The sequence below is a fragment of the Ornithorhynchus anatinus genome, chromosome X4 (genome assembly GCF_004115215.2).
Source record: "Ornithorhynchus anatinus isolate Pmale09 chromosome X4, mOrnAna1.pri.v4, whole genome shotgun sequence".
NCBI lineage: Eukaryota > Metazoa > Chordata > Mammalia > Monotremata > Ornithorhynchidae > Ornithorhynchus > Ornithorhynchus anatinus.
Genome location: NC_041752.1, coordinates 1,003,727 through 1,031,162, shown reverse-complemented (window position 1 = coordinate 1,031,162; position 27,436 = coordinate 1,003,727). Strand labels below are relative to the sequence as shown.

Genomic DNA, 27,436 nt, shown 5'->3' with positions numbered 1-27,436 from the left:
AGAGGGGATGGATATTTAATCTCCATTTTATAGTTGAGGAAACTGAGGCACAGAGAAGTTTGACTCGCCCAAGGTCACACAGCAGGCCAGGGGGCGGAGCCGGGATTAGACCCCAGGTCTCCGGACTCCAGGCCCAGGAAGGCTCCGGGGTGGGAAGTCCACCGGCTCAGGGGAGCTTCGGCCGGCGGAAATGTGTGGGCTGGGGTCCACCCCCAGCTCCGCCCAGGTTGGCGTGTCTGCAGCACCTCTTCATCCGCCCCCCACCTCTCCCCGCAGCTTCCGGGTGAGGATGGGCAGAAAAAGTCAGCGCTCTTTACTCTGGACAGACAGGCTGAGAGGAGGGTGAGGTTGGAGGTTACAGGACCAGGAATTAATTGATTGATCATTTTTGTTGAGCGTTTACTGTTTCCTAAGCGCTTGGGAGAGTACAAGGCAACAATATAGCAGACACATTCACTGCCCACTACGATCTTACGGTCTAGAGGGGGAGACGGACATTAAAATATAAATTACAGTTTGGTACCTAAGTGCTGTGGGCCTGGGGCCGGGGTGGTGAATAAAGGGAGTAAGTCAAAGCGACGCAGAAAGGGGTGGGAAAAGAAGTGATCGCTTAGTCACGGAAAGCCTCTCGGTGGAGATGTGCCCTCGATAAGGCTTCGAAGGTGGGGAGATTAATTGTCGGATATGAAAATGGAGGGAGTTCCAGGCCAGAGGCAGGACTTGGCCAGAGGACAGCGGCTGGACAGGGCAAACACGGAAGTGCCCTTCTCCAATCCCTCCCACTAGCGTGAAGGACCCCAGTGGAGCTGAGGTGGGGAGGGGGCAACAGGAAGCACGTCTTCCTCCAGCGGGAGGGGTGGGGGCCACAGGGAGCAGTGCAGCTGTAGATGAGAGTCCTTGCTGGTCACTGGGGCGAAGAGGGAAATCAGGAATGGAGAGGGGAGACTCAGGAGGGATGGATGGCCCGTGCTGGGTCACTGGGGGCGGAGGGAGGAAGCAGAGATGGAGAGGGGAAAGTTGGATGGTCACTGAGGGAGAGTCAGGGTTGGAGAGTGCAGACTCAGAGGGGTTGGATGATTCCAAGATTCCCATAGCATGAGCCCCTGGGCCTCAGTCTCCCCACCTGTCAGGCCGGCTGGTTGGAAGTGAGAAGCTCGCAGGGGGGGAGAGGCCGGGGGAGCTGCTTTTCGGAGGGAAGCTGAGGTCCAGCCACCTTAGCCAAGGTGGGGCGGTGGAGGGGTTAGAACCCCCCAGCACCCCTTTCCCCCGAGCCTCAGCCTCAGAGATGGGCTCTGCTTCTCCTCCCTGCCCCTCTCGCCGCCGCAGGTGGGGTCGCGCTGGCCCGACCCGGAGAACCCCTGCGTCATTAACGAGTGCGTGCGGCAACACGAGGAGGTGTTCGTCCGGCGCCAAAATGTCTTGTGCGGCCAGCTGGACCTGCCGACCTGCCCGTTGGGCTTCCAGCTCAGCTGTAAGCGCCTCGAGGGCTGCTGCCCCTCCTGCCGCTGCGGTGAGCGACTGCGGGATGGGCGAGGGGGACGCCTGGGGCTCGTGGTTGGGCGCGGGGTGGCAGTCAGGCCAGTTGCCAACTCCCCGTCCCAAGGGGGTTCCGTTCCTCCGCCCTCTCCGCCCCGGGCTCACAGTCCCCTCGCCAACAGTCTTCTTGGGTCCTAAGTCGTCGCCCTCCTCATCCTCCCAGGCGGAACCTCTCCCACCTTGAGGCGGACAGAAAGGGGACGCCCGCCCCTTTCTAGAAGACTCTCGGGGAGGACCGAGGGAGGGGGCGACTACCTCTTTCTTGAAGACCCCCGAGGAAGCTTATAGTCCTCCAGACTCTCGCATTACTTGGTTGGGGAAGTTCTTAGGTCTAGCCTCCCCACTCCTGCTGCGTCGCAGGAAACCATGATGGGGAGGGAGGGGAACGGCGTGGTGGGGGATCTAAGGTCCAGAGAGGGGAAGGGGCGAGGCGAGGGGAGAGGGGGGTGGTGCCCTCAGCCCAGGCCGCTGAGGAAGGCTAGCCAACACAGAGCCGCCTCGCCCCTACAGAGCCGGTCCAGGGCTGTGTGGTCAACGGGACCATCATTGCGGTAAGAGAGGCGGGTCTGAAAGTAAAGGGGAGGGGCTTCGTGGGCATGGCTGGCAGCGCGGGGGCAGGGGGCTGGGCCGGTCAGGAGCCCCCCGGGGGCCAGACGAGAGCACGCTGTCTTGGTCCGCTGTTGCAGCCCGGCAGTAGCCTGATGGAGGATCCGTGCACCTCGTGTCACTGCAGCAGCAGCTCCTTCCAACTACAGTGCCGGACCACCACCTGCTACTCCTGCCCCAGGGTAAGGAGGGGAGCCGGGGGCGGAGCCACGTGGGAAGAGGGAGCTCCTTCTCCCACCCCCTCTTCGGAGCTCTGGCGGGAAACCCCTGGGACTTCTAGAGCCCCCAGCCCGGATCCAGAAGACTCGGAGTGGGAGCTGATGGCTTGGGCAGTTTGAGTCCCCAGAGCATTCAGAGTCCCGTCGATCCCGGGGACCCCAAATCCCCTTCTCCCCCGCTCCCTCGGCCTGACAAGAGAGGTGGGGAGAGGGTCGGCGGGGTCCAGGATCTCTCCCCGCTCCTCCCCTCCCTCCAGGGCTACCGAGAGGAGAAGGTGAACGGTTCGTGCTGTGGGAAGTGTGTGCCGACCGCCTGCATCATCAGACTGAAAGAGGGGCGGATCATGGAGCTGAAGGTGGGTGTCTCCCGAGCCTGTTGGGGGCTCTATCCATATGCACTCCGGGTACCGAATCCCCCTCTTTCTTTCCTTCCCTCGGAGTTTGCGGGACTGAGCTCTTCCCCCGCCCCTCCCGCCCCCGCAATCAGGCCAAGGGTCCCCTCTCCCAAGCCCCTCCCAGGGCTTGACCAATCCCATCGTCTCTTTTAGCCGAACGATACCCTCCAGGACGGCTGTGACACACACTCCTGTTGGGGCAGCGAGCAAGAGGAGATCACCTGGGAGAGGCAGGTGACTAGATGCCCGGCCTTCGACGCCCAGAGATGCCTGGCAGAGGGGGTGAGTAGGGTCCGGGATGCCCACACTGAACCAAATGCAGCTGAACCCCAGTTGCATTTCCCACGGTGGGGCTGGCCAACCCCCATTAAACTCACGGTCTGGGGCTCCGGTGGAGGGGTGTCACTTTCTGATATGGACACCACCCAAGCCATTGGGAAGGTCTGCAATCTGCAGGGGGTGGTGTGAAATCAGGCCACACTCACCTCTTCGACTCTCTTGCCCCTTGGGGGCTGGAGGGTGACAGACCCGGGTGGGGCAGGCACACTGAAGAAGCAGCATGGCCTAGTGGAAAAAGCATGGGACTGGGGAATCAGCGGACCTAGGTTCAAATCCCAGCTCTGTCAGTCTGCTGCGTGACCTTGGGCAAGTCACTTAACTTCTGTACTCCTCAGTTTCTTCATCTCTAAAATGGGGGTTAAAATTGTAGATCATCTACAACCCGATTGGCTTTTATCTACCCCAGCCCTTAGTATTAATACCTGGCAAGTAGTAAGCGCTTAAAAAATACCATTAAAAAGTCTGGGGTGACAGGATTCGACCTCCTAGTCTCCGGGGTCCAGGGCCCCTTGGCTAGCCAGAACTGGAGGGAGTGTTGTTCTGGCGAGGTGGGGTTAGCTGATCTGTGGTGTTGCTGGTCTGGTGAAGCAGAATTAGCTGACAGGTGGTGGTGCTGGTCCAGTGAGGTGGAGTTAGCTGGCGGGGGTGGGTGGTGCTCATCTGGTGAGGTGTGGTTAGATGACCTGTGGTGGTGCTGACCCAGTGAGGTGGGGTTAACTGACCAGTTGTGGTGCTGAACCGGTGAGGCTGGGTTAGCTAAACTCTGGTGGTGCTGATCCGGTGACCTCTTTGTGCACAAACTATGACCTTTGCAATCCTCTAGGGGAGTGTCGTGAAAATCGACAACACCTGCTGTAACAAATGTAAGTAACCTCTAACCTTCTCCCCCTTACCAACACTGACTGGGAGCCTACGTGCCAGAGAGTGCTATATGGAATGCCTGCTTCGCACCATATCAAGCACCTACTGCATGCATGAAAGATTTGCTCTCCTTGTCGGACCTCAGTTTTCCCATCTGTCAAAGGGGGATGAGCCGCATTCTTTGGGTTGAAGACTGGGACCATAAAGAACTTTGAGTTCCTCGCTGAAAGGGCACGAGATAATCCCCCTATCCCGGCTCCCTCCTCTCCTTCTCTTCCTGGCCGTGGCAGGTGTTGTGTCGGAGTGCAAACAGGTCTCGGGGAGTCTGCAGTTTGTGGAGATTGGAGACTGCAAGTCCGAGGAGAAAATAGACATTCCATACTGCGCGGTGAGGGATCTCTGGCCCGACCCCCCCCCCCCCCCTCCAGTGTCCAGCCGCCCCCTCCTCCCCTATCCCCCACCTAGACAGCAGCCTCGGGGAGCTCTCGCCCCTAACCACTGAAGTTCTCCTAGGGGTGGTCTCGCATCTCCTATGGTGGGGGTCATTATCGAGGTCACCCAGCGGACCCAGCTCAGAGCAGCGACTGGAGGCAGGTCGAGGGTAGGAGAGGCCGAGTCCGGGGGCCAAGGCTACGGGCGGACCCTCTCCCTCGGGATGGGCCAGCGGAACGATCCTCTCCCTCGTGGGAAGGTGTCGGGGCCAGCCGCTCGGGAGCAGGGGTATGCCCGCGCTAACCTCGGCGGAGGGTCGCGGGGCTGACGGCCGCGCTAATCTTTCCAGGGCAAATGCAGCAGCCAGACCGCCTACTCCGGGCACACGGGGAGAGTGGAAGGCCTCTGCTCCTGCTGCTCCGCCACCGCCACCGAGCCGCGCCAGGTGACCCTGCGCTGCGCCAACGGCTCGCTGGTGCTTCACCACGTCCTGAGCGCTCAGGGCTGCTCCTGCGCCGCCCACAGCTGCCCACCGTGACCGCCCTCCTTCCTCCTCCGCCGGCCGCCCCCGCAATAAAGCCAAATCTCCGTGATCGACCTGGGCTCGCCTCTCTTTGAGAGGGCAGGGGGCTCCTCGTGGCCGTAGGGACCCCGGGGGCTGGGCTGGGGGAAGAGGAGCCGGCTCTGTGGGAGCCCGGGACTCAAGGGAGGGCCGTCTTGATCGGGTCGATCCTCCCAGCGCCCACCCTGTCCCGGAGCGTTCCCGGAACGTGAAACGGCCGAGGGTCGGGGGCATGGCCGGGGGCAGGCAACGTCAACTGCTCAATAATTCAGAGGTGACCATCTCACCGCTCCTGTCCGCCCCGACCGCCCACGCTGCCCCCCTGCCCGAAACCAGAGCCGGGGGCCGAGGATTGTCTGTCACGGCCGCCCGCATCGCCTGACACCGGTCTGGGGTCCGTGGCCCCAGGTCGGGAGATCGAGGGGCGGGGAGGTGGAGGGTTAGAGACCCCGGAGACGCTCGGACGTTGGACCCACGGGGGAGTTAAGCAGCGGGGAATTGGCCTTTTTGGGCACCCCTGGCTAGGGAGTTGGAATCGGGGGACATACACCCCCATTTCACAGCTGGGATCACCGAGGCCCCCAGAGGGCGCCTGGATCTTTTTAGGGTGGTTCCTGGCAGGGCTGCCTGCATAGTCCAGGAACCCGGGGAGGGGCTGGGGATTTGTTAAATTGGGGGTCGTGGTGAAGGTTAGAAAAGGGAGGCAGCCTAGCGCTCTACGCGGACTTCGCCCTCACCCCAGGGCTCTGCATGCAGTGGGCTCCTGATTCAGCGCTCTGCACACAGTGTGCTCCTGGTTCCGCCTTCTGTACATAATGTGCTTCTGGATCTGCACTCTGCACACAGTAGACTGTTGATGAAAATAGAGCTGGTCCTTGCTCTCGAGGGATTCTTAATCCAATCTGGGAGCCCGAGCTGGGGTGGGGGCTGGGGCTGGAGCCAGAATGTGGGACCGGAGCTCCATCGGCTGGAACTGTGGCTGAAGGTGGGGGATGGAGGTGGGGACTGGAGCCTGGGCTGGAGCAGGAGGCAGAATCGCTGAATGTGCTCCAGGTAAAGACGTGAGAGAGAACAGAGCCTACGCCATCCGCTCGGAAGTTACAGGCAATGTCCAATCGAAGACCGGGGTCGGTCAAGGAAGGCCTCGTGGAGGCGGTGTCTTTCCCCGGGAACATTTTTCTTGGGATCCTCCCGATTAGGGAATGGCCACCTGCCGCTCCCATCGCCCCCTCTCCAGCTCTCTCTCCCTGGCCTCAGTGGCACCTCGCGGCCCGGACACCGTGCCTTAGGGCACCGGCGGCCGAGGACCGGGGGTCGGGGCCCGAGCAGGGGGCGTGGCGGTCTGAGTCGCGACTGAAATTGCCTGGGTCGCCAGATAAACCGGCGATTTCCCGAGGCCGGACCGCCCAACCCCTCCCGCGCCCGTCCCGGGCCCGGTGAGCCTGCACCCTTTTTCCCCTCCCCCTCCCCGGGCAGTGACCCCAGGATCCCCCCCAGGGCTCGGGCTGGGCAAGGAGGGGGGAGGGGGAGAGACGTCAAGGAGGAGACAGGCCTTTGGAGAGGCGAGGGAGTGGGGGCCAGGCTTTAGGCCCTCGCCATCATTCAGACTCCTGAATTTTGGACTCCGGGACTTTCTCCCGCCTTTCACGTTCAGGATCTCCAAGTACCAGAGTCCCCAGGATGGGCTTTGCGACGGGAGGCAAGGAGGGCAAGTGCGGGGTCAGTTGGCACCGTGTGGGCAGCTCCCGGGGAAAGGGGTCCCGGGAGCCCCGCTGCCCAGAGCAGGGAGGGGGAGCGGGGTGTTTTCCCCCAGCTCAGGGCTGAAGGCGACGGGCACCGAGGGTCCCATTTTCAGTGGGCAGGGGAGGAGACGAGGACCGTGTGGAATCTGAGCCCCTGGAGGATTTCCGTACCCTCTGTGCCACCCTGCTCTGTCCACTGTCTCAAAGGGCGTCTAGGGCTCGGGGGGCGGGGGGCGGCGTCATGGAGAATCGGGACCCCGGGGGCTTCCCCGCCAGGGCTGGCTCTCGCCTTCTCTTGGGCAGCGCGGGACACTCCCGTGGTCTGCTCTTCCTCTTCCACGGGGGCCCCCACGACCGCCCACCACAGCTCGCATAGGCTCACCCACATAGCCAACCTGCCACAACTGCACCCCAGCCACTCCCCCGGGACCACTCCCGCATAGGCAAGCCCCCTCAATTCCCCGCATAACCCCCTCGTGACCACGTCCCTGTCTCCCCGGCCGCCAGGCCTGCCGAGTCCCATGTCCTTGGCTGGGGCGGATGGCTGGCGTTAGGGTCAGGACCACCGACCCTGGAGATTATGGATGTGTGGGTGGGGGGCAGTCAGGAAAAGCGGGAAGATTTTTCCGCCTCCCTCTGGTGAGCGTCGGTGACCTCCGCTGAGGTTCAGTTGGGCTCTGCAGAGACCCGATGTGCCTGCTGAATCCCTGCTTTCCCCAGGCCGATATTAGTCATGGTGTTTATTCTGCGTTTTCTCTGGGCTGAACGTTGGGATCGATTCACAAGTATCACATTGTACACAGTCCCTGTCCCACATGGGGCTCACAGTCTAGAGGAAGGGAGAACAGGGATCTTATCCCCATTTTTCAGAAAAGGAAGCTGAGAACAGAGAGGTTAAATGTCTTGCTCGACGTTGCACAGCATGTCAGTGGCGAACTGCTTGGCGGGGGACGGGAGATGGGGTAGGATGGGGGTTCGGGGAGTGGGCCGTAGACGGTGATCTGGGGGTGGAGAGAGGGCTTGCAGGGAGAACTAGCGAGATCCTAAAGAAAGAGGCAGCTAGCAGCTCCTTCAGACATTCTGGAGTAGGCGAGCCGGGCTGAGAGAGGATTAGAGCTGAGATCCGGGAAGGGGGTGTAGAGGGAGAGGGGAGGGCTTGTGTCTAAGCCTCCCTGGCTGCTGCTTCTGCTGCTGACACCAGGTCCTCCAACCCCCCCCCCCCCCACCTCCAGTTCCCCCTCCCCGCCGTCCCGTCCCAGTCTCCTTGACCCCTGACAGGAATAAGAGCATTAAGCATCTCCCGTCGGGGCCCCAGAGGACAGCCCAGAAGGTAAGGGATGCAGAGGGCGGGGTGGAAGAGGCCGTTTCTGGAGCCAGGAGGGGGCAGAGAGGCAGGGGTGGGAACAGGTCGAGGGTCTGGGCCCTTGGATTGGAGGTAAGAGGGAGCGGCCTAGCCTGGTCCCCGGAGGTTCAGGAGGGTACGCCCCTGGGTATCTGGGTCTCCTGTAGCAGGCAGAGGAGGTCTGGCGCTCGGTGGGGAGTCAGGGGCCCGATTCAGGTCAAGTGATGTGATCCCCGGGTGGGGCAGAGGGCTGGCTCTCCGGCCACTGCACAGCCTTGAAGACGGTCTATCAGCTCGGAGCCCTCGTCCCTGTCCCCGCAGTGTGGCTTTGTCGCTCCTGGTGCACGGTGAGGGGCTGAAGCCCTGGTGGTTGTGGAAGCCCTCGGCCCGCAAGTGCATTGAGGTGGGCTCTCCTGCTACCCGTTTCTCCCCACAGGTGCCCACCGCACCCCCGGCTCCCTGCGCCCGCTCCCCTCTGGACTCAGGGGTCGCCACCGTCCTGAGCCGCAGCGGCCCCCGCCCCCAGTCAGGCCGGGCGGGGTCACTGGGGCTTCGCCGTCAGTCACCAGCAGGGAAGCCCCGGGAGTAGCGGCTCTGGAGGTATTTGGGGGGGCAGGGGGGAGAGTGTCTGTGTGTGTGTGTGTGGGAGGAGGGGCGTTTCCTTGGCTGCAGCAACCCCTCCCCGCCCACGGGGGGCAATGGGAGGGGCTCATCGATTCCCCGCCCCCCGTCCCCATAGGCTGCTAGGGGAGGGCTCTGGCCGGGGGCCTAAGGAATGTGTCCCCCCGACTTCTGCCCCCCCCGGCCCCTCCCCCGCCCCCCGCCGTACCCCTGCCCTGCACAGCAGCAGCCTCAGCTGGTTGCTCTGGTGACCTCTCAGGTGGCACCTGCGAGCTGGGTACCCAGGGACCGTAAACAGGGCAGCGTCCCTGCCGGGGGACCGACTGTGCCCCGCCCCCCGTCCCCTCCCCTTGTCGCTGCCCCTCCCCCAGCCCGGGCGGCGACGAGCACACTGGGGTTCTCCTGCGCCGGGTCCCCTTGTCCGCAGCAGGGAGATGGTGTTCAGGGACGCGGGGACTCGAGCTCAGTGAACACTTCTACAGGGGTGGGGGCGAGGGAGGAGGGGCTAAGGGCCAGGAGTCGCTTCGATGGATCCCGACGGTCTGCTGGGACTGCCGGTGAGTGGAGGGTGGGCGGGGGGCGGTGGGGGCTGGTAAGTATCTGGGTGGGACTGAGGGGGCGAACAGGGTTTTAGGGGGGCCGGTGCTGCTGGGAGACAACAGGAATCCGGGGAGGGGAGAGGTACCCGCTCCTAACGCCCGCGTGTACCTGGTGCCTGTTTGTATGTATATGTGTGTGTATGTGTGCGCGCACAGGTCAAGGAGGCAGGGTAGGGTCCGCTCTGAATGCGAATTTCAGCTTTCACAGCTGGACCCTTGGCCTCCACACCCCGCACCCTTGCTCCCTCCTGTGGTTCTGTCTTGAAGAAGTTCGCCTCCCCCGCGAATCTCACCCTCCTACCCCTCCGTCCAGTTGAGACCCCCCTCACCCAGCCCCCCTCAGCTCCCCAGTTCTCCCCCATACAGGTAAGCCCTCATACCGCTCCCCATCTCCCTCTCCATCCAGGTGCGGACCTTCCTATCCCAACCTCCCGCTCCTTCCTCTCTCCCTCCCGCCCAGGTGTGAACGCTTCCACAATAATAATAATAATGGTGGTGTTTGTTAAGCGCTTACTATGTGACAAGCACTTTTCTAAGTGCTGGGGGGTTACAAGGTAATCAAGTTGTCCTACGTGGGGCTCCTAGGCTTAATCCCTATTTTACAGATCAGGGAACTGAGGCACAGAGAAGTTAAGTGACTTGTCCGAAGTCACACAGCTGACAAGTGGCGGAGGCGCTATTAGAATCCACGATCTCTGACTCCCAAGCCCATGCTCTTTCTACTGAGCCACGCTGCTTCTCTTCCATCCCAACCTGTCAGCCAATTGTATTTACTGAGACTTTACTGGGTGCAGAGCACTGTACTAAACACTTGGGAGAGTACAAGATAACAATAAACAGACACATTCCCTGCCCACCATGAGCTTACAGTCTAGAGGAGGAGACAGACATGAATATAAATAAGGTGTAAGACAGCCCCTCTAGCCGAAGCCCCTGCCTTCTCTTGCCCCAAACTTACTGGGCAACTGGGCAACCGCCATCCCTAATCTCTCCCTCCCATTCCCCATCCCGCCCCCCCCATCCAGGTGTGGAACCTCGCCCACCTCCTCCCATCCCTCCACGATCCTCCCGATCCAGGTGCAAATCTCACTCGGCCTCTCCCACAGGTGGTCAACAACTACCTGGCGGAGGCCCCAAGCCCCGAGCCCCGGCAGAGTGGTATGCGCTTCGTCGATGACGAGCGGAAGGTGGACTATGTCCTGGCCTACCACTCCCGGCGGCCCTCGCCGGCCACGGTGCCCAACGGAGAGACGGGCAAGGAGCCGACGGGCGCGGGGCCGCTGGGCGCCCTGGAGGAACAGAGGGAGGAGCAGAGGGAGGAGTTCGAGCGGAACCTGATGGATGCGGGGCTGGAGCTGGAGAAGGATGCTGAGGTACGGGGCCGGTGGGCTGGGGGACCCCGCAGACCGTAGGCTGGACGCCGTGCGGCCCGCTAGGCTCGACCCCCTCCGTCACAGCCCTGGGGCCCGGGTCCTGGTACTTCCGCTGGGCAGCCCTGGACACCGAGTCAATCAATCAGTCGAATTTATTGAGCGCTCACCGTGCGCAGGGCACTGAACTAAGCGTCGGGATAGTTCAATGTAGCAGCACAACCGAGTTGGCAGACAAGTTCCCTGCCCACAAGGACTTTATAGTCTAGATGGAGATTACAGTTTTATTTTGGTGGGGGTGGGACGGGGAAGGAGGCGGTAGGGACACCGTGCCCTCACTGATCGCTGCTGGGTTCGGGACTGAGGGACTCGCTGTCCGTCCAAGTGGGCTGTGCGCCTCTAAACGGTGTTTTAGTTCCCCATTCTGGATCCGGCCGGTGGGCTGGGCCCAGACATTGAACTACGTGCCAGGGACTGTAATAATAATAATAATAATGATGATGGTGTTTGTTAAGCGCTTACTATGTGCCAGAAACACTGGGGTGGATACCAGCATATCGAGTTGGACACAGACCCTGTCCCATGTGGGGCTCTCAGTCTCAATCCCCATTTTATAGATGAGGCCTAGAGAAGTGAACTGACTTGCCCAAGGTCACTCAGCAGACAGGTGGTGGAGACGGGATTAGAAGCCATAACCTTCTGACACTCAGGCCGTGCTCTATTCATTACGCTATGGTATTGATTCCGTACCTTCGGGCTGAACACCGGGCCTATTGCTGGATAATTACAAAGTAAATAGATCAGGTACGGTGTACGCGGGGTAAACATTCACAGAACAATGCAGTCAAACACAGTAAACAGCAATAACTACAAAATCAACAGTCCAAGGTAGCGATGGTGATAGGCAGGTGCCAGGATTCTCTATTCCTCACCCTCCCCTGGCTTTAGTACTAGGAACATTCGGTGGGCAGGGAGCTCTACTGAGCGCCTGCTGTAGGCAGGACGCTGTCCTGGGCACCTGTCGTAGACAGGGCGTGGTGTTAAGTTCCCACGTTGGGCGGGGCACTGTAGTGAGTGCCTGCGGCGAGCAGAGCGCTGTACTAGGCTCCCGCGGTGGGCAGGGAGCTAGTCTGAGCACCGGCGTGGACAGTAATAATAATGTTGGTATTTGTTAAGCGCTTACTATGTGCTGAGCACTGTTCTAAGCTCTGGGGTAGACACGGGGAATCAGATTGTCCCACGTGGGGCTCACAGTCTTCATCCCCATTTTACAGATGAGGTAACTGAGGCACCGAGAAGTTAAGTGACTTGCCCACAGTCACACAGCTGACAAGTGGCGGAGGCGGGATTAGAACTCATGACCTCTGACTCCAAAGCCCGGGCTCTTTCCACTGAGCCACGCTGCTTCCATAGGGCACATGGAGATAGTACTGTGGACGTAAATACTTCATTCAGGAGGCTTGGAGGAACCGCGTTCCGGTCATCCTCCAGAACATCCGCCTCATGGTTAGGAATGGACCATCCCATACCCTTGACTCTTTCCTCTCCATCCCTGACTCTCCGCTAGTGCCCCAATACAGACTATCCCACACCTCTACACTCCCCTTTCCAACTCTGACTCTCCTCTCTCCAACCCCATCTTTCCCCCAGTGACCCAAAATGGACCTTCCTTGACTCTCCCCCAGTGACGGAGCAAGGTCGCTCTTTCACAGATACGTCCTTTTGGGATCGACGGTGTTTCCGCCTGCACTGCTCCTCGTGGGAACGGATTCCTGGCATCCTCTCCCCTTTTCCCCCGCCCATGCTAAAACGCCACGTTTCTTCCCCTCTGCGACTCCCTTTCCCCAAGTGTACCCAAACATAACAACAGAGAAAACCTTTAACCCAGCAGCTCTGGCCGAGGGGTCACCTCGGAGATCCCTCCCCATTAGGAAACACCGGTCCGGCCCGCAGGACCCAAAGAAATCAGGCTGCAACTCTCAGAGAAATCAGCAGCCTGCCTGACAGGGTGGACTGTCTGCGGAATCTCGGTCTCTTGTGGTAGGTTTCCCTTGCAACGGAACTTCCCCTCGGCTCTGCCCTACTGGCACTGAGTCCGGTAGAATCTCTTCGGCCCTCGGCTGGCCCCGGCGCGGCGCCTTGGTCCCTGCGGGACGGAGGGAGTCCGCGATCCTCGGGGATGGAGAACCATTACGCAGGTTGGTCCGGTGGCCGCCCCGGCGAGCGGGGTAATTGCGATTTAACTGCGTTAGTGTGTGCGCAGGCCCGGGTTCCCGACGGGGCGTGAGAGCCTCGAGGGGGCGAGGAGAGAGCCCGGGGTTGGGGTGGAGAGGCGAGCTGGTAGACACAGAGACAGAGAGGCAGAGTTTCACGCAGAGACAGAGACACGCACAGTCCCACAGAAACAGAGAGATAGAGTCACAAATGATGCACAACACACACACACAGACACACACACACAGATACCCACTGAGGGAGGCTGATGGAATAAAGCAGACACACACACACAGACGCAAATTGAGAGAAAGACAGACGGACAAAGCTATGTGAGGCAGTCCCCAGAGACAGGCAGAGATGGGAAGAGACAGTACGAGACAGACAGACCCTTCTGAGCCGCTAGGAGGGCAGGCAGGGACGATGGATTGGGGCCCTGGGTCAGCTGGCGGGAAGAGCTGGGCAACCTTCTGCCAGCCTTGGCGGGCTGGGGGCAGAATGGGCGAGGGGCAGGGGAGAGAGAGTGTGTGTGTGTCTGCCTGTCTCCGTGTTCGGCCGGGCCCACCCGGCAGGGTTTTGCAGATGACCCCGATGATCTCTAACCACGGCCCTGGCTGTGGACTCTTGTCAGTCCTGCTGCCTCCGGCCTGGCTGGTGCCAAGGCCACTGCAGGCGGTGCCCGGCCCAAGAGTGACCGAAAAGGGTCCATTCTTGGCCAGTCCAGGGCCCCCGTCGGCGGCTAGCCCACAGCGGCCCATCGGTGACCCCGCCCAGGAGCCTTGGAGCCTTCTCCCTGCACGGCGGTCCCGGGGGCGATCTGCTAACGAGAAGGCTCCGCAAACAGGCATCTCTGGCGGCCTGGTGGGGAGCGGGGCGGGGCCGGTCTAGGCAGAGGGGTAAGGTCTAGCCTTTCTAGTCTTCAGGCTTTTTCCGGATCATCTTTCTTAAAACACAGCTCTTTTTGGCCCTCCTCAAAGGCTGCAACCCCAGAGATCTTTCCCAATTAATCCCCTCACCCTGTGCCTCTTCCCCTCCCTCTGAACAGGAAAGAGCGGTAGAGGCAGTGTTTACTAAGCCTTAACTGTGTGCTGAGCACTGCGCTAAGCTCTGGGGAAGAATACACAAGTGGGAATTAGACATGTTCCCTGGCACCCGGGGTCCTCACAACCTAAGAATGTAAGTGGGGAGAAGAAACCAGAGATATCCTAGGAGAGCAGAATCAAAACATCAAGACAGCATGAAGTCAAGGCCAATAGACAGAATGAAAACAAAGACCAGTAGAGAACAGTGGCTGGAGGAACAGAATGTCAGGTTCCTGATGGCTCAGAGTCCACTCCCAACTGCAGCTGCAGTGACGGTTGCAACAGTCAGAGGAGGTGGGACAGTGGTAGATTTTCGAGGGAAGGGGAGGAGTGAGCTAGAATGGAGAGAGACCAGAGTGGATAAGGAAGGGGAGGTGAGCTGGGGTGGAGTGGGATCAGAGAGGGTATGGTGAAGGGTGAGCACGTTGGGGAATGGGAGCAGAGAATGGATGTGAGAAGGGGGTGGTGAGCTGGGGTGGAGTAGGAGCAGAGAGTGGATGGGAAAGGGGGAGGGAGCTGGGGTGGAGTGGAGCAGAAATCAGATGAGGAAGGGGGAGCACGTTGGCATGGAGTGGGCGCTGAAAGTGGATGGGCAAGGAGGAGAGAGCTGGGGTGGAGTGGGAGCAGAGAGTGGATGGGGAAGGGGGACCAAGCTTGGGTAGAATGGGAAAAGAGAGTGGATGGGGAAAGGGGAATGAGTTGGGGTGATGATAGGGCAGAGAGCAGTTGGAGAGAGAAGCAATATAGGGTGGAGTAGTAAAGTCAGGTGATGTAAGATGAGGGGGCAGAGGCCACCTGAGTCAAAGGAGGGGCCGTCAGGGAAGGGGGGGACATTTGAGGAAGAGGCTGGTGATCCAAAGGGGAGGTGGATGGATTCTCATTCCTTGAGACCTCAAGCTGGTGCCTAGCTTTGGAGGACAGTGTTGCATGGAGGCAAGAAGGTAGCTGAGGTGACCTCTGAGGTGACCTCTGTGCACACCTTCTGGTGGCCCCTGAGTCAAGTCTGGGGGAAGAGGGGGCTAAGAGGCCAGAGTGGGGTTCAGCCTGAATCGTACTGAATATTTACTGAGGCCTGGCTGGCCGCAGCCCGTGTTCCATTACAGGTTTGAATAATTCACACCACAAACCGTCACCTTTGGCCTCTTCCCAGCCCCACAGCTCTGGGATTTGGCTTGGATTAGAGTAGGGGCAGCTGTCATGGCCCTGGGGATTTGAAGTGTCTGTCAACTCCCTCATCCTCTCTGCGTCCAGGTCCAGAGGTATGTGTGTGTGTGTGTGTGCGCATGTGCGCATTTCGTGTCTGTGTCTGTGTGCGTCAGCATGTAACTATCCGGGAACTGCAGGCTCTTCAGATTGTAAGTGCTTCTCTTGGGTCATACGGGCCACCCCCCTGCCTCTAGGCAGGACACCCCGAAGCCCCGTGTAATTAACAGCGAGGAGGGTGGCCAAGACAGTGACCACAGGTGGTGGGTAGGGCTTTTTTGTTGTGCATCGCGAGTTGTCCAGCTGGAAGGAATGGGAAAAGTACAGTTAATCAAAATCTCTGCCTTGAGAAGCAACACGGCGTAGTGGATAGAGCACGGGCCTGGGAGCCAGAAGGTTCTAATCCCGACTCCACCACTTGTCTGCTGTGTGACCTTGGACAAGTCGTTTCACTTCCTCTGTGCCTCAGTGACCTCAACTGCAAACTTGGGATTGAGGCTGTGAGGCCTCTGTGGTACAGGGATTGTGTCCAGCTTCATTTGCTTCTATCCAGCCCAGCACTTAGTACAGTGCTCGGCAAACAGTAAGTGCTTAACTAATACCACAATTATTCATTATTATTATTATCATCATCATTATTATTACTGGGTCAGTGTCACCACAAACCACTTCACCATTCCTCCTCCCTTGGCTCTCGAACAGGGCGCCGATTCGCCGAGCCGAGTTTCCTCGTTTCCCAGGGAGGTGGGAGTCCGCCTCCTGGTGGATCGGACTCACTCTGACATTTTCAGATTTCCTCGGCCGACAGGGGCTGGTCGCGGGCGCTGACCACGGACCGGTCACTCATACCATCCGGGTCTGGCCGACGCCACCTCCTCTGCTGCCGCGGCCGCGAGGAGATGGGTAGCCGGGAGCCACGATCCCAACCCCCAGGGAGACCAGCTATAAGGAGCAGGCTGGAGGGGAGAGGGGAATGTCCAGAGTGCTGGGAGGGTCGGGGGACCCAATCCCCTCTGTCTCCTCACCTCTCACAGGGCTGCAGAGGATCACTGCAGCCTTGCGGGTAACATTCCACAGCTTACAGAGGATTCAATGGATGGCGTTTATTGAGCCCTCACATTGCAGAGCACTGTACTAGCCTCTTGGGAAAGTACCATATAATACAACTGATAGATGCGATCCTTGGCCACAAGGAGCTTTCATTCCCAGAGAACCCAATGAAACCAGGGTTCTTTCCACTTGCCCCTCCCACCCATCCACCAGTGGGAGAGTGGCTATGTGCAAAGTAGTTTGCAGCCTGTTAGATCCTTTGGGAGCCCCAGGCAGGGAGTTGCTTTTGGGGTCTGGGACTCTCCAGACAAACAGTGGACCAGAAATCTCGCTCTTCATTCAGAACAGTGCTGGGCTCCTACTGTGTGCAGAGCACTGTGCTGGGTGCCTGCTCTATGAAGAGCATTGTGCTGGGCTTCTGCTGGTTTTTATGGTATTTGTTAAGTGCTTAAACTGCTCTATGCAAAGCGCTGTGTGCAGTGAACTGTGTTGTATTCCTGCAGTATTCACAGCACTGGGCTGGGTATCTGCTGCGTGCAGAATACCGTGCTGTGCTCCTACTTCGTTTTTTAACGGTATTGGCTTTAAGTGCTTACTATGTGCCAGGTAATGTACGAAATGTTGGGATAGGTACAAGCTAATCAGGTTGGACACAGTCCATGTCCCACATGGGGCTCACGGTCAATCCCCATTTTACAGATGAGGTAACTGAGGCACAGAGAAGTGAAATAGCTTGCCCAAGATCACACAGCAGACAAGTGGTGGAGCCAGCAGTAGAACCCAGCTCCTTCTGACTCCCAGGCCTATACCCTAGCTACTAGGCCATGCTGCTTCTCAGCGTGTGTGCAGAGCACTGTGCTGGGAGCCTGCTGTGTGTGGAGCATTGTGCTGTGCTCCTTCTGTGTGGAGAACCCTGTGCTGGGTTCCTGCTGTGTGAAGAGAGTTGTGATGGGCATTTGGGAACTAACAACACTAGTATTAAAGTGCAGTCCCTACGCTTTGGAGGTTATAATTTTGTGGGAGATACAGGGAGACCCAAACTGGATGTCTCTGCTGGGAGCAGAAAGAAAATCCTGGGTACCGCCGGGCGGAGAAAGTCCAAGGTTAAGATCTTGTTTTAACAGCCAGCCCATTTCCCGGGCTGGGAGACTGCAGCCGGAAGGCTGAGCCTGGCATGGGCTCGGTGGATGCCAGGGAGATGCCCGAAGTGGGTACAGGAAGGAGAACGTGCTGGGTTGTGCAGGTGGGTTGGAAGGAGGAGAGAGCAGGGACGGTCAAGGGGGAAGACTTCCCGTAGACGGTGGGCTCCGCGCCGGACCAGACGAGGTTTGTCCTGTGGGTGGGGGGCGGGAGGGGAGTGGACGATGGCCAGGGTTCAATCGGTCACCGTTTGCTCCCCCCCCCCCAGTGGAGGGGGAAGGCTTTGGCCATCAGCTCTCCAGGCTGGGACCCGTCTCGTCTCGTCCTCCGGCCCCCAGCTGCCTCCAGTTCCTCCCGGGGCCGAGCTGGAAATCTAGCGCGCCCCACCCCAGCCGTGGCCTCGTGGCCAGGACCTGGGATCCCGCTGGCCCCCCGCCCGCAGGCCTGGCCGCCGTCTCCCGGCCTGGGTCTCCCGCTCTCTCCCTCCACCCCGCCAGATGGGTCTGTTCGCCGTATCCGGACTGAGGAAATTTTGTTATTTCCTGTGCCGCGTTTTCCTGACTCTCCGGGCGCCTCCTCGCCTGTTCCCCTGGCTTCCCCGGGACTCTCGGACCACCGGGGCCCCACCCCCGGCCTCCCAGCATCCTCGCCTGCAGATTTAATTAGCAAGGGCGCGGGGCCTATGCGTGTGAGCGAGGGTGGCAGTGGGGTAGGTCGCCCCATGCAGAGGTTCTTTGGCACTGGGCACCAGTAGGACCCTTCTCCAGGTCGAGACGCCCGGTGTAGCCACTGGCTATGGTAGGGTGGGCCAGGCTACCTTCTCTCGGGGAGCCTCCACCTACAATGCTCAGAGCACGATTCTTCCCCTCCACCCCAAAATTTGCCCTGTAGGAGCTCTGTATAAATCTCCCCGTGCTTGGGTCTGTGCTCCTGTGTCCTCTACTTTTCTCTTGCGGGCTGCGGGGGGGTTGTGGTCTTGGGCAGAAGTGGTGTGTACCTGTCGGGTGTGGGGGACTGGACTGGGTGCCTGGTAGGTTCTGGAGACTGTGCTAGGCATCTATTGGTTGCCGGTGGCTGTGCTAAACATAAGAAACTTGGTCTGCGGGCGCCCTGAGGTGCTCAAGTTGCACCGGGGAAGACAAGGCAGACACACAAATAGCCAGATTCACAAGAGGTAGTCGTGAGGAAGCAGATAAAGACCCGAGGAGAGCCCACCACAGTATCTAGGTAACCAAGTAAATCCAGATATAGGTGGCTGATAGGTAGGAAAAACCCAGTATGGAGCCTGGAGGGGGCGAGAATTCCCCCTATCTCTTCTCCCCCCCCCCACCACGTTCCTTCCCTCATCCCTCCCACCCAGAACTGTGTCCAGCTGGCATCATCTTTCGAAACTTTTGCCATAGTCATTTATCACTATGTTGTGCTTCACGGTCATCATTCTAGGCATCTTTTGGCTCTGTCTGGTCTTTGTCTGATCTGTTGACCCTGTGATTGCCCCAGCTTTTCACACATGGTAGGTACCGCATCCACACCTCACCACTACTGGGGGGACACCGGTCAGGGAAGGCCACTGGGTGGCCACCGGTGGGGTCGGTCAGCCTATGGCTGGGCATTTTAGGCCCAAGCAGCTGATACTGGAATCATAGGTCATTGCCATCCTGCCCTCGCCCAGGTTTCCTTTGGCTCCTCTGGGCCAAACGGCAGCCCCAGGGAGGAGGAGGGAGGACCTGGTCTGGACCAGATGGCACCGTGATGCCGCTGTGGGGGTTAATAATTGTGCTACTTGTTAAGCGCTTAATATGTTCCAAGCACTGTATTAAGCGCTGGGGTGATTGGGTTTGGACACAGTTCCTGTCCCTCATAGGGTTCACAGTCTTAATCCACATTTTACAGATGAGGTCACTGAGGGACAGAGAAGTGAAGTGATTTGCCCAAGGACATGCAACAAACAAGTGGCAGAACCAGAATTAGAACCCAGGTCCTGCTGACTCCCAGGCCCATGCTATTTCTACTAGGCCGTTCTGCTTCTTGGGATTATGGTCATCTTTGCTGAAGATGTCACTTAGTTCATCCCTCTGTGTCTGTTAAGGGCGGTCCCCCCAAGGTCTGAGAGCTCATTTTACCCTTTCTGGGGGGTTCCATTCCTCACCACCCTGGCACAACAGCTTCCTGATCCCTTCCCCTCAGTCTAGCCCTGGCAGGTCTCCTAAGTGCTTGGAGATCCCACTTTGGCTTTACTCCCTTGGGGCAGGTGTGAATGTGGGGGAATCCTCAGCGCTCCCTCCCCACTATCTCCCCTTTTCTCGTAGGTCTCCTCAACCCCAAATGCACTACAGCTGAGGTTGTTGGCTGGGGGCTGGGAGCGGGGGCGGGCTGCTCGAGGAATATCGTTTTCCACGCGCTGGCTCGAGTTCCGCTTTGCTTCGTCTCCCCTCCTCTCCCCCCCACCCCCCCCACCCCCCCAGGGCCGCGGCGTGGTCAGAGCCACACGCAATCTTTCAATTCTGATCACATCCGTGGCGCTGGCTGGAGGCCTGCTGCTTCCTTCCCCCTACTCTCCTCTCTGCTTCCCCTCCTCCTTTGCTTCCCAGGGGGTGCTTGGGGAGCATTTTGGCCCGTGGGTCTGCGATCCGCCCCACTTTGGCGGTGATTGCCCCAGCGACCTCCCACACGCAGAGGAGGGGGTGGTCTAGGGTCTGTCCAGGAGAGGTTCTCCGCCCCACACTGCCCTCAAATGGGGCTTCTGGAAGAGAAGTCGTGGCCTAAGAACTGGGGCTGAGCCTGACCTCTCCACTGCCTGCTCACCCCCGACCGCCGTCACGGCCAGCCACACCGGGCCTTTGGGAGAAACGTTGTGCTGATGATTCTCCTGGACTCCCCCAGCTCATGTTTAGGGATGGAACATCCAAGATCCCGACCCTGAATCTCCCCCAGAAATCCAGCACGCATCACTCAACACCCCTGACTCTCTCCCTCCACCCCTGACTCAGTGACTCAACACGAACCATTCAACTCCCCTGACTCTCCCGTCTCCATTCTTGACTCTCCCCTCTCCATCCCTGTCTGTCCCCCCGTGACCTGGCACGGACCATCCAAAACCCCTGACTCTCCCGTCTTCATCCCTGACGCTCCACCCATCGTTCCTCGTCCCTGGCCGACGGTCCCCGGATATTGTATCGCAACGAATGGAGTCAGAGCCAGGCGTGGCCCCCAGGGTGCTACAGTCCAGGGCGGACGGCCTCAACCCCATTCAGCTGGCACCTCCAGTCCCCCCGCCAACCTCCCCCCGCCAACCCCCTCAGGACCTTTCCCCTTGTGCGTTTCAGAAGAAAAGCCACGGGGGCATCTGCTTCGTGAGGATCCACGCCCCCTGGCTGGTCCTGGCCCGGGAAGCTGAGTTTCTCAAGATAAAAGTCCCCACCAAGAAAGTAAGATTTTGCGCTGCTTGGGTCCGCTGGGGGGCTTTGGGAACTTGGGGGGGGGGGGCGGAGGGGAGACGAGCCTCAGGCGGGATGGAGGACTCAGGGGAGGAGCTTCCTTAGGGGAATGAGTGGAAATTCCATCGGTCTGGATTTTGAGGTTGCCCCAGGGCTCCGGGTTTCCTCTCCCTTCTCGGCTGACTCATATCCACTAGAAGGACCCATCGTGGAGGGGACCCCCCCCCCCCCATACACACACCCTTCCTCTTCATTCTCGGCCGCCCGCCTCAGCTGGGTTTCCCTTCCATTTTCCCCCGCATCCCACCAGCCCATGGCCTCTCCTACTCGACGACTGGAGAGAGCCGCAAAGTGTTTAAGTGATATCCTGCTCTCTCTCTTCATTTTCCCTGTCTTCTTTTCTGCCTCTCCCCTCCCCTTGGACCCGGCCTTGTCCCCGGGGTCCTGGTTCGAGCCTGCTCCTGCCACCCCGCGATCCCCCGGAGCCTCTCTTCCCGGCGTCCCAGAGTCATGGGGAAAAGGGAAAATCACTCTGGAAATTTCCCGAGCCGAGGAGGGAAGCAGGTGGGGGGAGTCGGCGGTGGGGAGATCTCACACCTCCTTTACTGGTCCCGGCGGGGGCGTGTGTGTATGTTTGTGTGTGTGTGTGGGAGGGAAGTGTTGTTCCCCAGCTCGGAGCCGCAATGGTGGGACGGCTTTGTGCCAGCCCGCCTGAACTGCGGCTGAAACTGCGATGGATCCGGAGAGACCAGGGCGGGTGGGGAGGAGGAAGTCACGAAACCCCGATCCCGGCCTGGCCGGATCCAACCCCTGCGTCCGGGGCCTCGGCCCGAGCACGGATATTAGTTGGGCGGAGGGGGTCTGGACGAGAGCCGCCGTTTTCCAAGAACAACAATGCCGGGGGGACGGGGAGGGGCGGGGGGAGCCAAGGAGCGGAGGCGGGGAGGCCGAGGCCGCAACCATGCATGGGGATGGGACTGCAGCCCCATGCAGCCTGTGCAGCTCGCAGCGGAAGTTGGAAAGGAGGTCTTTGTCCAGTAAGTCCATAGCGTGGGGGGGAATGGGATCCCGGGTTCCAGCAGTGGGAGTGATAGGGCTGGTTCCAGCTGTGAGGGCAATAAAGTTGGTGTCCCCAGGTTCCAGATGTGGGGATGATAGGGCTGGTACCCCCAGAGTCCAGCTGTGGGAGCAGGGAGGCCAGTGATCTCGGGTTCTAGCTGTGGGGTGATGGGGCCGGTGCTCCCAGGGTCCAAATGGGGAGACAGTAGAGCCGGTGTCCCCGAGTACCAGCTATAGGGGCGAAGGCATTGTCTCCCCAACGGCTGCCTGGGCCGGATTCCAGTCTCACTCCTCCTGGTCTTCCGCCAGACCTGGGAACTTCCCAGACGGTTGGAAAAGCCCCTGAACAGGCTCTGCTTGCCCTGTTCGCAGCCTGCCCCCTCTCCAAGTGCCCCCTGCAGCTCCCCGGCGCCCATGGTGAAGCACTGATCCCCGGGCACAGGGGTGGTCCTGGAGGTCCTGGTCCTCGGTGTCACGGACAGGGCAGAGTCAACATCAAAAGTCAGGGAAAGGGACACAGAGAACCGAGTTTCGAAACCAGTCTCCCAGCAGAGGTTCCTGCTTTTGCCCCTGAGGGTGACTGCAGTCGGTCCATCCACTTGTTTGTCTATTCACCTGTCCATCTTTCTGCCTATCTTCCACCTGTTCAACCACTATCCCTCCATCCACCTGGGCTCTCCATCCATCCGTCTGTCCATCCACCTGTCTATCCCCTCATCCATCCACCCATCTATTCAGCCATCCATTCATCTGTTGATTCATTCGTCCATCCATCCAACCACCCGTCAGTTCATCGGATTGTCCATCCATTCATTCATCCACCCAGTAGAATTTGAGAGTTTTGGCGGGGGGGTCTAACCCGATTTTGGGGATGAAGGCTGGATTCATTGAGGTCAGACTCTGGAGAACCAGACCCGATCCCGAGTGTTGAGCCTCTGGTGGGGCAAGGGAGGGTGGGAGTCCAGTCCTCCCCCGCCGGCGCTGTCCTAGAATCCTCCGTGCTGGGTTCAAGACCGCCTGCTCCTCATGCCCTCTCCCGCCTCCCTCAGACGTACGAGATCAAAGAGGAGGGTGCCATCATGAAGACAATGAACAAGGCGTTGCGAGCAATCTTGGCCCCGCTGCAGCCCACCGTATCAGAGCACAGCCCGAGCAAGATGAAGAATCTGTCCTATCCGTTCTCCCGGGAAAAGATGTACCTGTGAGTACCTGGGGCCGCATACCCATCCACACCTCGTCCTCACCCCCGGGCCGGACTCTGCTGAGGACTGGGAGGGCTGGACGGTAGAAGGATCTCAGGCCCAAAGTGGGCACGGGTGGCCTTGTCCGCCTGCACTGCCAGCCCTGAGTCAGGCATTCGTATTTATTGAGCGTTTGCTGTGTGCAGAACACCGTATTAAGCGCTTGGGAAGTACAGTTCAGCAACATATAGAGACAATCCCTATCCACAACGGGCTCACAGTCTAGAAGTGCTGTGGGGCTGGGAGCGGGGATGCATAAAGGGAGCAAGTCAGGGTGATGCAGAAGAGAGTGGGAGGAAGAGGGCTTAGTCGGGAAGGCCTCTTGGAGTTGCGCCCTGCCCATCTGGGGATCTGGATCAATCCTGACCCCCAAACATGGCCCGGAAGTGTCAACGATGATCACGTGGGCACTGTCCCCTTCCTGCCGGGCCCTCGAGCATCCCTCCAAGCTGCCTCTGGCTCGCGGCTGTTTGTCCCCAGGTACAACATCCAGGACAAGGACAGCTTCTTCGACAACGCCACCCGCAGCCGGATTGTGAGTAACGGGGGGATGCGGGGTTATTGGGGGCGCGGCAGGCGCAGGGCCAGGACACACAGCCAGAGGCTCCCACGTGCCTCCCCTCGGAGGTACCCACGGTTGCCTAGCAACGACATTGGGCAGCCAGGGGGACTACATCCCCGGGGTGAAACAAACCACAAACAAACCTCCCTCCCACACCTGCTCCCACTCCTCCTCCTCCCTCCCTTCCCTCCGCCCCCGCGGCTCACCTGGACCAGCTCAGCACCCCCTCCCCCCGCCCCAGACACACCCCTGGTCCTATAGCTTTCAGCTCCGCCCCATCTTTGCCTCCATCTGTCCAGACTGCAGAGCTCTGACACTTTCGGGCCACCCTCTCCCGGAAGCGGCTCCGTCCCCCAAATCGTCCCGGTTACCCTCCCCTTCCCCATCCCGGGCTCTGTCCTGTTCAAGCCCAGAGCTGGGCAGACCAGTTCGGGGATGAATATTCCCGGAGATGGGCATGGGAGCGCCGGTCGCCCGCTGCCCAGCCGGAGTGTGAAAGGTCATCGCGGGTCAGGGGCCGAGGGGGACTCACTGCTCGGCTCTGGTCTCCTCTAGGTGCACGAGATTCTGAAGCGAACGTCTTGTACCAGGGTCAACAATATGATGGGTGAGAACAACAATATGGTCTAGTGGCAAGAGCATGGGCTTGGAAGTCAGAGGTCGTGGGTTCATTCATTCAATCGTGTTTATGGAGTGTTTACAGCGTGTGAAGCACTGTACCAAGCGCTTGGGAGAGTATAATACAACAATAAACTGTCACATCCCCTGCCCACGACGAGTTTACAGTCTGATCCCGGCTCCTCCACCTTGTCTGCTATGTGACCCTGGGCAAGTCACGTCACGTCTCTGTGCCTCGGTTACCTCAACTGGAAAATGGGGATGAAAACCGTGAGTCCCATGTGGGACAGGGACTGTGTCCAACTTGATTAGCTTGTATCTACCTTAGCGCTCCGAACCGTGCTTGGCACATAGTAAGCGCTTAACAAATACTTTACTTAATTAACGGCGCCTGGACCCCGCCTCCTCCACAGCCCCTGCCCCCGCAGCTTCTAATTGATGAAGACAATGTTTCAGAGTTTTGAAGTTCCTTTCCTCTCTCCCTCCGTTCTTTCTTCCCTCCTCCTGTCCCTGCACTCAGAGTCCATTCCAGGCCTCTTTCTCGACCCACCAAGATCTTGTCCCCTCTCCCAGATCCCCACCCTCCTGGATCCCGGAGTTCCTGATCAACTTTTTGTTCCCGTTCTCTGCAGGGATTAACTCTCTGATCGCAAGCAGTGTCTACGATGCCGCTTACCCTCTGCATGACGTACGTGGACCTGGCCATCCTCTCTGATCCCAGCGGAGTGGGGGAGCGTTATCCTGTGTGACCCCCGCCCCCAGGCACTGCCGAGCATGGCCGGCGCCCCAATCTCTGCTTCAGGGCAGCACGGATAATTGAACCCTGCGGATAATCCACTAGGCTGATTCTGGCTAATCATATCCACCTCCTGCCTAAGGAAATTTCTTTCCAGAGCGCCTTTCCCGGAGCAAAATGGACCGGTTTGAGTGGCCCCTTCTCCTTCTGCCCCCTCCCCCACAAAGCGGCATGGCCTAATGGACATAACATGGACCTAGGAGGCAGAAAGACCTGGGTTCTAATCCTACCTCTGTCACTTGTCTGCTTTGTGATCTTGGGCAAGTCACTTTGTGTCTCAATCCCCTCACCTGTAAAATGGAGATTAAGACTGGGAGCCCCAAGAGGGACTGGAACTATGTCCAACCTGATTAACTTGCATCTACCCCAGGGCTTAGTACAGTGACTGGAACATAGTAAGCGCTTAACAAAATACAATTGAAAAAAAAAAGCAACTGCTAAGAGAGGTTTGTCAGCTCATTGGGAGGGTCAGGATTCCTGTTAAGCATTTTGATAAGTATATGGAATCGCCTTTTCCCCCCTTACTGTCTTTTCACATAAATTCACCCATGCCCCTTCCTCCCAACCCCCTGCAACCTGTTCCTCCTTGCACCCCACCCCCCTGTGCTCCACCCCCACTAACCCAAGTCGTTTTCTCCCCTCAGGGTGAATACGGCAGTCCTGATGATGACATGAATGACCGAAAGGTAATTCTGCAACCCCCCAGGGAGCACGGGCGGAGCGGGGGGGGGGGGCGGGGGGAATGGGAGTATGTGGAGGAAAGGAGGGGGCTTAACTGGTGGACCTTCACACCCTCATCCCTGACCCCCAGTGATGTACTGAGTGTCTAGATGGGGGTCCAGATACAATGGGCTGAAGGACTGTGGCAATCCTACCCAGATGTGACCCTCCATGGCCTGATCCCACTGAGAAATAGCCTGATTTAGCGGATAGAGCACGGCCTGGGAGTCGGAAGAACCTGGGTTCTAATCTCAGCTCCGCCACTTGCCTGCTCTGTAACCTTGGGCAACTCACTTTACTTCTCTGGGCCTCAGTTACCTCATCTGTAAAATGGGGATAAAGACCGTGAGGCCCACGTGGGACTACCTGACTACCTTGTATCTACTCTAGGGCTTAGAACAGTGCTTGGAACATAGTAAGCGCTTAACAAATACCGTAAACATTATTATTATTGTATTTTCCCAAGCCATCAGACAGTCCTCTGCACACAAGGGCTCAGTAAATACCATAGATTAATATGATGAGGGTAGTTGTTCCCCAAGGGACTGTTGGGTAGGTTCTAGATTCAATTCTAGATCCCCCTGAACCACCAGGTGGCTGCTTCCCAAGGGATGGGTGAAATCTCAATTGAAATAGGATGGGTTGAGGAGGGGACGTAATATTTGGTTCCAGTTCTTCCCCCCGGGGGCCCGGGGTGAATGTTTCCCAGGTTTGGGAGGACCAATAGAGGGAGAGACTGGACTAGACTCCCAGAACCAGGATCCAGGATTGTACCATCTGTGGGCCCATGATCTGCACACAGTAAATGCTTAATAAATCCTCTGTTGTTGTTTAAATCATTCACTCATATTTATTCATTCAATAATATTTATTCAATAGTATTTATTGAGCGCTTACTATGTGCAGAGCACAGTACTAAGCACTACAGTATAACAGAGTGAGTAGTCACATTCTCTGCCCACAATGGATTTAGAGCTTATATTACAGACATTAATATAAATAAATATTTCCAGATTATATTGATATGTATCTATGGAATTTATTGAACACCTACTGAATGCAGAACACTGTACTAAGTGCTTGGGAGAATATAAACTGCAGAGTCGGCAGACATAATCTGTAGTTCAAACCACAGCGCACTCTCTCCCCTTTATCTTGCCGAAATTCTCCAGGTTTAGTATTTCCTGAAGGTTTCCCTCAGGGACAGGTAAGTTGTGCAATTCTGTAACACTGAGCTCATTGTAATTTTGGCAGTTTGAAAACCTAATATGCTCAAATAATAATAATAATGATAATTATGGGGCTATGTGTTTCCTGTGTGCACGCACTGTGCTAAGCCCTGGGATAGATGCCATCCCTGTCTCCCCTGGGGCTCACAGTTTGAGAGTAAACCGGAAGGGATCTGATCCCCATTTTACCATTGAGAAATCAAAGGTTCAGAGGTTGTCTGTGAGTACACAGAGAGGCAGAGGCAACTTTCCAAAGGCCTTAGGAGTTTAGTGAGAAGCAGCATGGCCTACTGGAAAGAGCACGGCCCTGGGAGTCAGAAGACCTGGGTTCTAATCTTGGCTCCTCCAATTGTTTGCTGACATGAGGCAAGTCACTTAACTGTACCTCAGTTCTCCTGTTCTTCTTATTTAGACTGTGAGCCCCATGCGAAACAGGGGGTGTGTCCAACCTAATTAACTTGT

At 58.5% G+C, this 27,436-nt stretch overlaps 2 protein-coding genes across 6 annotated transcripts in view; both read left to right on the top strand.

Moving 5' to 3' along the window:
* Positions 1–4,984, top strand: part of VWF (von Willebrand factor) — a 55,203-nt gene extending 50,219 nt beyond the window's left edge. For all 5 annotated transcript variants that reach the window (XM_029054464.2, XM_029054462.2, XM_029054461.2 and 2 more), the window contains 8 exons: positions 1,327–1,510; positions 2,047–2,087; positions 2,223–2,324; positions 2,618–2,716; positions 2,909–3,037; positions 3,918–3,957; positions 4,246–4,343; positions 4,737–4,984. In XM_029054464.2, coding sequence (XP_028910297.1) covers positions 1,327–1,510; positions 2,047–2,087; positions 2,223–2,324; positions 2,618–2,716; positions 2,909–3,037; positions 3,918–3,957; positions 4,246–4,343; positions 4,737–4,925 — 882 coding nt within the window. In that variant the 3' untranslated portion in view covers positions 4,926–4,984. The remainder of the gene's footprint in view (positions 1–1,326; positions 1,511–2,046; positions 2,088–2,222; positions 2,325–2,617; positions 2,717–2,908; positions 3,038–3,917; positions 3,958–4,245; positions 4,344–4,736) is intronic.
* Positions 4,985–9,095: 4,111 nt separating this feature from the next.
* Positions 9,096–27,436, top strand: part of ANO2 (anoctamin 2) — a 69,492-nt gene continuing 51,151 nt past the window's right edge. Inside the window, exons 1-8 of the mRNA XM_029054157.2 lie at positions 9,096–9,211; positions 10,360–10,626; positions 20,639–20,740; positions 22,858–23,009; positions 23,530–23,584; positions 24,167–24,218; positions 24,862–24,917; positions 25,670–25,711. Of these exons, the coding sequence (XP_028909990.1) occupies positions 9,182–9,211; positions 10,360–10,626; positions 20,639–20,740; positions 22,858–23,009; positions 23,530–23,584; positions 24,167–24,218; positions 24,862–24,917; positions 25,670–25,711 (756 nt within the window). The 5' untranslated portion in view covers positions 9,096–9,181. The remainder of the gene's footprint in view (positions 9,212–10,359; positions 10,627–20,638; positions 20,741–22,857; positions 23,010–23,529; positions 23,585–24,166; positions 24,219–24,861; positions 24,918–25,669; positions 25,712–27,436) is intronic.